The sequence below is a fragment of the Symphalangus syndactylus genome, chromosome 8 (genome assembly GCF_028878055.3).
Source record: "Symphalangus syndactylus isolate Jambi chromosome 8, NHGRI_mSymSyn1-v2.1_pri, whole genome shotgun sequence".
NCBI lineage: Eukaryota > Metazoa > Chordata > Mammalia > Primates > Hylobatidae > Symphalangus > Symphalangus syndactylus.
In genome coordinates, this window is record NC_072430.2 from 72408373 (window position 1) to 72421730 (window position 13358).

At 43.3% G+C, this 13358-nt stretch overlaps 1 protein-coding gene across 1 annotated transcript; it reads left to right on the forward strand.

Moving 5' to 3' along the window:
• Positions 1-2624: 2624 nt before the first annotated feature.
• RNASE8 (ribonuclease A family member 8) lies at positions 2625-3273 on the forward strand. Its single transcript, XM_055287821.2, is given in 2 exon segments — positions 2625-2715; positions 2718-3273. Coding segments are annotated over 2 exon segments (540 nt in total). The 3' UTR covers positions 3167-3273.
• Positions 3274-13358: the final 10085 nt, after the last annotated feature.

Genomic DNA, 13358 nt, shown 5'->3' on the forward strand with positions numbered 1-13358 from the left:
GCCTCCCTGAGTGATGCTGGCCAGCTGCATGGGCCAGCACCTACTTCAGGGAAAGCATGTTTGCAACTTAATTGGAATCAGAGCTTGCAAAGTCTCTGGTCAGTCATCTTGGTTGGCAGCAAACGTTTAGGCCAGCCCTGGGCTCCTGCTACCATCCCCACCTTCTCACTTCAAAGCTTGGCAGCTTGGGTCTGTAACCGTTAATGAATAATCACTTGGTAACCCTCCCATCCCAATGGGAGAGGCTCAGCTGAGGGCCTGCAAGAGAGAAATGACTTCCCAGGACAGGGTGGTGGGAGGGAATAGTGCAGAGGGAGGGAAAGATTTGTTCCCTGGTGACCAAGTCAACTGCTTTCTGGGTAATGTTTTCCTGGGTTCAAAAATCAATGTTTTGTTTGCTTTGTGGGGGGGAGTGCACGAAGGGATCCCTGCTGTGGAAAAGGTGAGTTCTCCTGGCAAACAAGGCTCCTCCACCATGTTTGCCTGAGATGACAAACATCTCAGAATTTTTACATTCAGAAATGCAGATACTAGGAGCCTTGGTGAATCTTGCCACTTTAGAGAGCACTTTATCCCAAAGGCAGAGAAGTTACACAAATCCCAGAGGTTGAGAGACTGAGTGGAGTCCAACACACTATGCTGACCTGAGAAACTGCAGTGCAGAGCCAGTTCCCCAACTGCAGTCATTTGCTTTAACCCTTGACAATTTTCACAATATCTGCTTACCACCCCTATTATATTAATAATACGCTAAATATACATTTACTCATTTATTTTAAATAATTCTTTTAAAATGAAACTGAATAATGCCATCTTTCAAAGAATACTAGTGTTACTTTGTAAACAGAAGTAAAAATAAATATAATGAATATCATCTAACTTTTAAAAATTCTATCCAGATATTGTTTTCAGCTGAAAACTCAGCCTGAGGCCTGTTGTTATTGAAAAGGAGGAGAAACAAACATGAGAAAGTGTAAAAGAATTCACCTTCTTGTTCTAAGAGGAGACTTTCTCTTAAATGTTTTTAGAAGGGTCTGAAGAAATTAAGGCAATGAGCACACACCACCTAAAACCACAAACGGAGACACACTCACTATGCTCTGCTCCTATGGGAAACTCTTTCCTCTTTCGTTTTTAGCTTGGAGCCAGCCCAGAGGGATGGGTTGAACATCAGGAAGCTCTTAGCCCCAGCTCTGCCACTCACTCGGCGGCCTTGGAAAGGGCACTTGCCCTTTTAGGAACTCAAGCTCCCTCATCTTTAAAATGAGGGAGTCAACTGAGATGATCTCTAAGGTCCCTTCCAGCCCTGACCCTCTATCCTTCCAAGACATTCTCCAGCAGGGCAAAATGTCAGGCGTGGAAAGAACCCAATTCGCCATGCTGCTTTGCCAGCTGGAGCTGCGACCCCTTCACTAGGAGTGACCATTTTTTTCTAACTTCAGTGAGAAACTGGGCCACAGAATGGGGAGGAATGCATTTGACTCCACGACCTTAATAACAACTCTTTCAGGGACACCTAAGCTAGCCCAGCAGAGTGGGGTATTGACCTCTCACATGTTTTTCTTCAAGATTTAGTTTCTCTTAGCCGGGCGCGGTGGCTTACGCCTGTAATCCCAGCACTTTGGGAGGCTGAGGAGGGTGGATCACCTGAGGTCAGGAGTTTGAGACCAGCCTGACCAAAATGGAGAAACCCAGTATCTACTAAAAATAGAAAAAATTAGCTGGGTGTGGTGGTGCATGCCTGTAATCCCAGCTACTTGGGAGGCTGAGGCAGGAGAATTGCTTGAACCTGGGAGGAGGAGGTTGCAGTGAGCCGAGATTGCGCCATTGCACTCCAGCCTGGGCGACGAGCAAAACTCCATCTCAAAAAAAAAAAAAAAAAAAGATTTAGTTTCTCTTTGTGATTTCTCACAGTCTCAGAAAAGATACCTGGGTGTGTGGGAAGAATAGGAGTTAGGGAACCTGAGAGGTCCTGGTTAAAATCTTGTATTTGACATGCTCTAGCTGTGGGATAATAGGAATCTTCTTAACTTTTCTGAGCCTCATTTTATTCATATATATATATGAATATATATATGAATATATATATGAATATATATATGAATATATATATGAATATATATGAATATATATATATGAATATATATATGAATATATATGAATATATATATATGAATATATATATGAATATATATATGAATATATATGAATATATATATGAATATATATGAATATATATATGAATATATATATGAATATATATGAATATATATGAATATATATATGAATATATATATGAATATATATATATGAATATATATGAATATATATATGAATATATATATGAATATATATATGAATATATATATATGAATATATATGAATATATATATGAATATATATATGAATATATATATATGAATATATATATGAATGTATATATATATATATATATATACATGAGAAGGGTAATCATACCCCATAAAACTGTTGTGAGAGGTAAAGAAGGTAAGTGTTGATTAGAGGCACAAAAAGGCACATTATCTGCTGGTACTAAACAATAGAATGCCAGGGGTGTTCAATATCTTAGGTTGCACATTGCCCTGCAATAACTGGTTTAGGGTATGAAATTCTTAGAAGAACTAGCAAGGCTCCCCCATGATGACCTATTCATCCACCTACTTCCCCACTCTGTTCCACTGTCTCCTTTAAGAGAGCAGGATGCTGCCCCCTGCTGCTGCTGCTTCTGGGGCTGTGGGTGGCAGAGATCCCAGTCAGTGCCAAGCCCAAGGATGTGACATCATCTCAGTAGTTTAAAACTCAGCATGTGCAGCCCAGCCCTCAAGCATGCAACTCAACCATGAGCAACATCAATAAGTACACAGAACAGTGCAAAGACCTCAACACCTTCCTGCACGAGCCCTTCTCCAGTGTGGCCACCACCTGCCAGACCCCCAACATAGCCTGCAAGAATAGCCATAAAAATTGCCACCAGAGCCACGGGCCTGTGTCCCTGACCATGTGCGAGCTCACCTCAGGGAAGTACCCAAACTACAGGTACAAAGAGAAGCACCTGAACGCACCTTACGTATTGGCCTGTGACTCTCCACAACAGGGTGACCCAGGGTACCCACTTGTTCCTGTTCACTTGGATAAAGTTGTCTAAGGCCTGGTGCCCACGTTCCACCTCACACTCTGCAGACTGTATGCTGCTGCTTTTCCTCCCTCCAGTTCGTTATTAATCCTTGCTCCCCATTGCAAATGCCATTTCCCTCCCACACACCCAACCCCACATACTCTTGGTTTCTTAAGGAGTTTTACAGACACTCCAAATGATGAGGGAAGAGGGCAGATTCTCTTCAGCCTTTCATTGTAGCTTACTTTGCAGCCCTTCCAGAGTCAAGCACTCAGGATCCCCACAAGGATGGATCTGGGTTTGGTGAGGCCTGTGGCTCACCAAAGACCCTCTTAAAGAAAAAGAATATAAAATTACAAATGTAAATAAGTCAGATCCTTGGAAGGGCTGTGGCTGGACAGTTCGGGGAGATCCCAGACAGGGGTAATTATCTAAGGAAGGAAGGAAGGGGAATCTCTGTTGTGTTCCCTGCGTTGGGCAAAGAAATGCATCTGATCTTGCTATAATAAAGACTCTGCTGTTGCTGATGGAGTGTGTGTTACCGTCGTGGGGTAAGTGGAGAGGTTTGGAGCTCCAACTCTGAGGCCCTGAAAAGGCCCTGAAACACTTACCTCTGTGAGGCACCAGCTCCACCTGCCTTGTAGGCTGGAGGGAGAGCAGCACCCTGAGCAGGGACAGTCTGGGAAGCTGGCTTGATTCTGTCCTCCAGCCCCTTGAGGGCTCTCTGGTGGCCCCCTCTCATGTGAAGGGGTAGAGTGACAGGAAGGACAGACTGAGCCCTGGGATGCCAGTTAGGTCTGAGGCTTGACCCCCTTGTGTGTGTGCAAGACCAGAGTTCATGCTTCATCGACGTGACCCAGAGCAGGACCCTCAGCGTTCTGGAGTGAACTTTCCTCCTTGGGGCATTTCAGAATCAGGACCTACTAAGAATCCTGATCTGGTCTTAATCATTGCCGAAGACTAACTGTGGTAAAGGAGCAGTTTTATATGCAATCGGCCATAGACCAATACTTTCGTAAAATACAATACAATGAATTACTAGAAAATGAAATAGAACATAGAACTATAGAAAATACAAGCCCAATTGTTTTATTACTAGATTCAATTTATATAAAATACTCTGTCAAATTGCCATAAAAGCTACTGGGTTTTTTTGTTTTTTTGTTTTGTTTTGTTTTTTGTTTTGAGACAGGGTCTCACTCTGTCACCCATGCTGCAGTGCAGTGGCCCAATCTCTGCTCATTGCAGCCTTGACATCCTGGGCTCACGTGATCCTCCCATCTCAGCCTCCTGAGTATCTGGGACTACACGTGCAAGCATGGCACCACACCTGGCTAATTTTTGCATTATTTGTAGAGACAGGGTTTCACCATGTTACCCGGGCTGGTCTCAAACTCCTGGGCTCAAGTGATCCACCCACCTGTACCTCCCAAAGTGCTGGGATTATAGGCGTCAGCCATGGCGCTCAGCCCATAAAAGTTTCTTAATGTTTCCTCTCAATTTCTGTACTTGTATTGATAGATATTCACAGAGAGAAAAACATACACATATTATACACACATACACACATACATACCTACATACCAACATAAGGCACACACATACACACCCCCATATGCATATACATACAGAGGAACACATAGTCACAACGTGCACCCGTGTGCACAACACCCACACATACTCATATACTCACACTCAACAAGACACCCCCTCTTCTTCCCCATGCTATCTCTGCTTCCTTATTACACCTCCCTTCCCATATTTGGAAAGAGAGTTTCCTACACAGGCTATGATTCAGAGTAAGGAAAGGATGTCTGGTGAAAACGTGAAGTGGCAGAGAAAGCATAGAATCCAGAAATTCAAAATCCCAGCCCCCTTCTATGCTTTCTAGAACTAGAACTCAGTGTAGCCTCTCACACCAACACCATCTCACCCCAAGCATAGTTTCCCCCACAGCCTCGAGCCCCCTCCACACTGCTCTGCCCATCACTACCACTATGTTGCCCACCCTTGTGCTTATAACCAGGGAAGACATCTGGAAGTGAGAGAGAAACAGCATTCTTCCATCCCCTGGCTTCTTCCCAGTGTTGCGGGCAGGCTCCACTTCCTGTGGCTGAACCTTAAATGATGGTGTTTCTCAGGGTCCTATTCTGAGCTCTCTTTTCTTCCCACATTGTACTCTACTTGAGTGACTTGATTTACTTCCATGGCTCCAACCACCATTAACCTACTCCCAAAGACAGGTATATCTCCAGCCCAGAGCTCCCAAAGTCCAGACATACATGTCCATCTTCATACTGTTACTAGCCCAGTCAGTGTCCCACAGGCATCTCAACCCAAAACACTCAGAACTAAGTTCATAATCTGCCTGGCTTCCAAACCTGCCCCTCCCTACTCCTGCAGCCTCTCAGTGTTCATTAGTGGAAACATCATACTCAATCATTCAAAGTCCTAATCTAAGACACATCTGTGTCAACTCTTGCTTGTTTGTCTGTTTCTCCAGTAATTGCCCACCTTATCCCAGGAACTACCTCAGGAGGACATAAAAGTTATTGAGTTTTATTTTCTTTTGTCCAAATAGCACTGGGTTCCTAACGTGCTCAATACACATTATGGCCTTGGAGGGGGCCGTGATTTGGAGCTAGGCAAATATACGTAGTTTGGTACAACCACAGATTCACTATCTTGTTTAGAAGGCAAGATTAAAGAGTACACATGAAACTATCAAGTAATAAGATAGAAAAGAAGAAGAAACCAAATGGATTCTGTAACATTTTTCTCCCATCTCCCCTGGGTTTCATTCATCCTAAAGTTCATTTATCCTAACCTAAAGCTCATTCTCCGTTGAATGTTAATTTTCCCGTTGCATATTTCTGGCATAGCACTAGGTCTGTAGCCAGGGTTAGGCAACACCAGAAGTTCAACCATTCAATATCTGTAAGAGTTGTGGCCCCAGAAGCTGGGAAGAGTGTGAAAAGAATTCAGAATAGAATGAATCGTTAAGTAGACTAATTATATCCAAACAAGTGGGGGTAGCAACCTGGGTAGGAGTTTCTGACTTCCTTGTGTAGGCTGAAGAATTAGATGGCGTGTAACTTGAATCTAGGGTTCATGGGCTGTAAAACTGGCCCACTCTGAGGGTAATGACACAGCGCCCATAAAACAGGGCTTGGTGGGGCAGGTGGGGCCACAGAAGAGCTGCCCAATAGCCTTGGGACAGAATCTCTACTGGTTACGTTCTCTGGGCCCCTGAGAACGTGTTTCCAAAAAATCACTTGAGAAGGGGCTCCTCAGCCATTTGGGAGGACATAAGTATTTTCCAGTGGGTAAGTATGTTCTAATATCCAGAAAATTTCGAATTAAGTATAGAAATGTTTAAAAGAATCAACACATAGCATTAACATGTTTGTATTAAGGAATTTGTATTAGGCTTGTCATTCTAATTTAAAATGCACATGATTTGAAATGAGACTTTCCTTTAAAATTAGTTTTGGATCATTTAAGAAAACATAGAAATTGAATCATCCTATTTATAAATTGTTAGATTTATAAAGGTTTTTAGGTATTCAGGAATGTTTTACTGGTTAGCTCAAATGGCCAAATTACTTTATAAGGACATGGAATATATATTGAATTTATAAAATATCTCTTTTAATGTTTAAAGAGTTTCATTAACTACTTACAAATAAGATAAAATAGTTGGTGAATACGATTCTTTAAAGTGATTATTAGAATTTATTTCTATGTAAGTTAAACATAAAAGCTTAAGGAAGCTGATTTATAACTTTAACATAGGAAACATAAATGTTAAAAAGCCAAGTGGCCTCTAAATACTCTTTGTTGGACACAAAAGAAACATTCTAAAAACTCACATTGACACTACGAGACCGATTCATTTTCTATGATATCTTCATCTATACTGCACAGTGGGCTTTGGTGATTATATTTTCCGGAGTTAATATGTTTGTTGATTTTGCTGGGGCGTTTAGCAGGGAGGGAAGCTCAAGGCTCAGGCTCAAGGGCATGCGACTGGCAGTGGAGCCTTCAGAGCGGAACCTGGACCTCTGTCTCTCCTCAGCATTCTCCTCCCTCTGCACTGTGCAGCCTTCCGTTGGGTTATTTTTCTGACTTGGGAATGGGAGTATTCTAGAAAAACTGAGAAAGTGAGCAGGGTTTCCCTGAGGCCAGTGTAGGGGTGGCAGAGGATTTCAGCAAAATATACTCCAAGAAAAAGTAAAACTCAAAGGCTGTGGTCAGTTCTCCACCCTTTATAGGGACTTTTCCTCCTTGGCCAAACTTGGAGTTTGAGACTACTTTTACTAAGTAAAGTAGCTTTTAAAATGTAAACAAAACAGGCTGGGCACAGTGGCTCATGCCTATAATTCCAACACTTTGGGAGGCTGAAGCAGGAGGATTGATGGAGCCCAAGTGTTCAAGACCAGCCTGGGCAGTACGGTGAGACCTTGTCTCTAAAAAAAAAAAAAAAACATTTTAATTAGCTGGGTGTAGGGGTGCACACCTGCCTGTAGTTCCAGCTACTGGGGATGCTGAAGTGGGAGGATTGCTTGAGCCCAGGAGGTGGCGGTTGCAGTCAGCTGAGATTGCACCACTGTACTCCAGGCTGGGCAACGGAGCGAGACCTTGTCTCAAAAAGGAAACAAAAACAAAAAACGCATTTTAAGCAACCAGTTTCTTCAGTAAATTAGAGTGCCTGCCTAAAAGTGGTGTGTACGTGTGTGTGTGTATATGTGTATGTGTGTGTATATAAACACACACGTGTTCAGGGTGAGGAAGTAAAGTTATGTTAATGGAATTAAGAGTGCTATAGTCCGCCAACTACAGATCTTTTGGGATTCCAAACTCCTCACCTGAAGTGCAAATATCTATTGGCACAAATAAAACAAGATAATGTAACATTTACTTGGAATCAATCACTTAGGTGTTGGATTTGGCTTGGGGTTATTTGGAGGCAAGGCAAGGATATAGGTTTTGTAACTGGGGGGTCTTATGAGTATGTTCAACATGGGCAGACACCTGGAGGTAGACACTAAGTACAAAAAAAGGAAATGTCAAGGAACTAGAGACAAAGTTTTACCCGCTGCTTGGCAGTTCTGAAGTCTGGGGGATGGGAATGACTTCATGCTGCTGAAATTCCCAAATTGCCTGCTCCAGGAGACTGACTCTGCTGGGGGTCTGCCAATGAGAGCTGGGGCTGCTGCTAGCTATAACAGGCACAGGTTATGTCTTAATAAATGTTCATTTAACAAAATGTGGTTTTGGAGCAAAGGGTTGGGGGTAGGAAAATGTACAGATCACAAATCTGGAAAGCTTATAAACAATTTCTTTAAAAGCTCTCTCATTATGCTTAAAATTTTTCAGTGAGAGGGAATTTACCTTTGGAGACAGCTTGTCCCATTTTCAGGCAACTCTAAGTATTTAAAACTCCCTTACATAGAACCTAATCTGCTTCTCTATAACTGCAACAATTCACTGATGCCCTACCACTTTGAGCCATTCAGAATAAGCCCAATTCCTCGTCACAATCAACCTTTTAAATATTTTAAGAGTGTTTCACCCCTGCCCTCCACATATTGCCACATCTGGCAATAACAAAAGTTATAAAATGGCTCCTACCATTTGACCCAATAATTCCATTTTGTAAAATATGTCAATTGGGAATAATTCAAAGTGGGGAGAAGTACATTTCTACAAATCTTTTTATACCTTTTCTTTGCACAATGGAGAAAAGTTAAACATAATATAAATTCCCTAAAATTGAGAGTGACTAAATGAATAGTGAACAACAACTTGATGCTTTTTTTTTTTTTTTTTTTTTTTTTTGGGACAGAGTCTCTCTCTGTCACCCAGGCTGCAGTGTAGTGGTGTGATCTTGGCTCACTGCAACCTCCGCCCCCTGGGTTCAAGTGATTCTCCTGTCTCAGCCTCCCGAGTAGCTGGGATTACAGGTGCACACTGTCACACCCGGCTAATTTTTGTATTTTTAGTAGAGACTGGGTTTCGCTATGTTGGCCAGGCTGGTCTTGAACTCCTGACCTCAGGTGATCCGCCCACCTCAGCCTCCCATAGTCCCAGGATTACAGGCGTGAGCCACCACACCCAGCCTACTTGACGCTTTAACTAAAGACAATGTAGGCAAAAATTATACTGATGCATGGAAATATATAAGGACAACGCTACATGAAGAAAGCAGAGCACAAAACTGTTATTTTCAAATGGGTTACAACTACATGAAAGAGTTTCTGGGTTTGTACATCAACAAAGTCCATAAGCGACTTTGGAACCTTTCCAGAAGTCCCCCTCCAAACCATGCTTCCTCCGGACCCTTCTACTACAATGAGCCTACATCTGAGCCAGAAGATGGTCCACATCTGTCTTAAATTCTGTCCCGTGGCCGGGCATGGTGGCTGATGCCTGTAATCCCAGGACTTTGGGAGGCAGAGGCAGGCAGATCACCTGAGATCAGGAGTTCGAGACCAGCCTGAGCAACATGCTGAAACCCCATTTCTACTAAAAATACAAAAATTAGCCAGGCCTGGTGGCGGGTGCCTGTAATCCCAGCTACTTGGGAGGCTGAGGCAGGAGAATTGCTTGAACCCAGGAGGCAGAGGTTGCAGTGAGCCGAGATTGCACCACTGCACTCCAGCCTGGGTGATGAGCAAAACTCCGTCTCAAAAAAAAAAAAAAAAAAACAAAAAAAAAAAAATTCTATCCTGCATGCCTTCCACTTGCAAATATCCTCCAACAGACAAACAAACAAACAAACAAAACCTCATGAGGACTGATTTCAGGAAGACAGGAAAGCGGCCGACGCCCCAAGCCTCTGCCTCGCCATTCCCACCTCTCACTTGTTCCCAACACCATTCCTGTTCTGTGGAGCTTTCTGCCCTCCTTTCAGTCTTCACTTGGATTTATGATCTCTTTTGGGAACTGGTCAGACACTAGCTGAAAAAGCAGTGACAAAATAGACTAGGTCTCTCATTTCATAAAGTTTATTTTTAAATTATATGTGGTAGAAAGGTGAGTCTATTATGATAGACAGAAAATAAATAAATACATAATCAATAGAGAAAAATGCTGTGAAGAAAATACAACAGAATAACATTATTCAGAAAGACAATGGGTGAGAGACCACTTTAGACCAGGTGGCCAGGGAAGAAGACCTTTGAGACTATAACACTTTAGTTAAGACCTGAAGGATGACAGCCAGCCACTAGAATCGTGAATGAAAAGAAAGCTCCAGACAGAAGGAAAGAAGAGCAAAAAGGTGCCAAATTAAGCAGCTTTAGGAATAAGTAAGGAATGTTTAAAGAACTGAAAGAAGGGGCCAAATGCAGTGGCTCATGCCTGTAATTTCAACACTTAGGGAGGCCAAGGCAGGTGGATCACCTGAGGTCCCTTTGAGACCAGCCTGGCCAACATGGTGAAACCCTGTCTTTACTAAAAATACAAAAATTAGCTGGGTGTGGTGGCGCAAGCCTGTAAACCCAACTACTCGGGAAGCTGAGGCACCAGAATCACTTGCACCTGGGAGGTACAGGTTGCAGTGAGTCCAGATTGTGACACTGCACTCCAGCCTGGGCGACAGAGCAAGACTTTGTCTCAACAATAACAACAACAACAACAACAACAAACCTGAAAAGCTGAAAGAAGGCCACTGTGGCTTCAGGGTCATTAGTGGCTTAGCATAATGTCACCACAGGGATATGGTAAAAGATGAGGCAGAAAAGAAAAGGAGAGATAAGCTGAAAAGGAATAATGATGCAAATGGAAAGCCATTAGACGGGGTTAATGAGATTTATTTGGATTTTTGTTTGTTTGTTTGTTTTTGTTTTTGTTTTTTGGAGACGGAGTCTCGCTTTGTCGCCAGGCTGGAGTGCAGTGGTACAATCTCGGCTCACTGCAACGTCCGCCTCCCAGGTTCATGCCATTCTCCTGCCTCAGCCTCCCAAGTAGCTGGGATTACAGGCATGTGCCACCATGCCCAGCTAATTTTTGTATTTTTAGTAGAGACAGGGTTTCACCATGTTGGGGTTTCCCCATGTTGGCCAGGATGGTGTTGATCTCTTGACCTCGCGATCCACCTGCCTCGGCCTCCCTAAGTGCTGGGATTACAGGCATGAGCCACTGCGCCCAGCCTGATTTATTTGGATTTTTAAGATTACTCTGGCTATGGTGCAGAGAATGGCTTATCAGAAGGTAAGAGTGGAACAGGCAGACAAGTGGGGAAACTAATGTGCTAGCACAGGCAAGATGGTGGTGGTATGGACCTTGATGACACTTAGTTCAGAGAAGACAAGTTGTAAATGCTTGAAAAAATATTACCGATCAAATAAAACCAAAAGTAATGAAAAATTAAACCATAAATAGAACTGATATATATTTACATATCACACAGACTTTTTACCCTAAAATAACTAGGATATTGATCCCCAGATTCCTTGGACGGCAGAGCTAACAAGAACATGTGCTTTCAAGTCCGTCCCTAAAATTCCCTTTGTGGTCCTTCATTAATTCCCCCTAACTTGAGGCATGGGGCTAAGGCACAGCCCTAGTCACTGCTACTCTCCAAGGGAGAAATAGTGAGCAGCCTAAAACTCCAACCCTCCATGAGATGGCAGTCATAGCTCTTGGTGCACATAAACCAGGCAATAAACAGTACAGACACAGGTGTTTCTTCTACCTTCCCCCGTATTAGGATAGCACTAGTTTTCCATAAGAACCATACTGGAAATGTCTTCAGAATTATTTTAGCTATTACTCTCTAACAAGTCTAGAAAAAGGTAGTTTTTTTTTTTTTCTCCGACCCACAGGGACATCTCTATCACTTTTACAACCTCAGTGCTGGCTTCTACAAAAACAAATTTAACTTTTTTAGCGTGATGGTTTGGTGGCAGAAATGGTGATGTGGTGTTTAAAACTCTTCTTTTATGAACTTTGACAGCTTAGATGAGACCCTATAACTTACCGGTTGACAGTGAAGCCTCTGGCATCAGACAGCCTGGGTTCACATCCTGGTTTCTCATTTACTGTGTAGCTTAGAGAGAGTTTATTAACTTCAATAAGCTACAATTTCATCTGTAAAACAGGAGTTCGAGAAGCCCCAAAGAGTCTTAAATGGGTGAAATATGGTAAGAACTGTTAGTGAATGAGAAGGCTTCTAAGTCTTGTCTATTCCCAGCCTCTAATTTCTCCCTTACAACTTTACCCCTTCATATACTCCGTTGTGTACACACATACACACACACACACACACACACACTTTTAGGTAAGAGCCTGTATTCTTTGAAGAAAGTGGTATTTAACTGCTGCAACCACATGTCACTTACTTACTTAAAATAAACCATTGTAATTTAGCACAGATTTTAAAACTCCTGGAAAGAAGGGGTAACTGCATCCCTGATTCTGTATCCAAACTCCCTTACCCCACCAGCTCAAAAACTTTCAGTGGCTCCCCTTTTTCTCCATGAAAAAAATGATCCACTCCCTTTTTCCAGGAGTTTGTGGACTCCCATAGCCAGATTAATTTATATTCCACTACCTAAGAGTAGTGAGCCTTGGAGTCCAATGGACAACCTTGGACCCTACCAAGTGTTCCCTAAACAATTTGCTGCAGTATAAGGAATGGAAGGCCTGGTGAGGGAAGGTTCAGACACTCTCAACACCGAGAATAGATGAGCTGGGTTTGAGGCAGGCGAATAAGGTTTTTTGAACACTGGCCCCTCTAACCCGCCACTGGGCAGTATTTACGGAATGGACACCAGGGGGTAGCAAAATCTCACTCTCCTAGCTCGCGGGCCCTCGTAATAAGGAACCGGGAGAGTGTCGGTGACTCGAGGGTCCCATAGCCGGGTGTTAGAAAGAGTTCCAACTCCACAGCTCTGTGCGGGGAAGATGGTTACTGGGTTCTTTTTTGACGCATGGAGCAGAGGCCTCTTTTTGCCTCTAAGAAGGATGAACATTTGCTCTGTCCTTTTCCGGGCTCAGCGGAGCGGAGAAAAAGGTGGAGGTTAGCGTCCAGAGGAGGTGAGAGAAGAGCAAGTCACCTTGGCGGCGCCCCCGCCTCCCCTCCCGCTGTTCCAACAACTGCCCAGAGGCTCCGGCCTCCGAGGAACTGCAGGCGAGGCCGGACGTTTTCTCATCATCGCCCTCCAGCTGCAGGGGCACACGCGTTCACGCCCCTCCGGGAACTATTCGGCTTTCC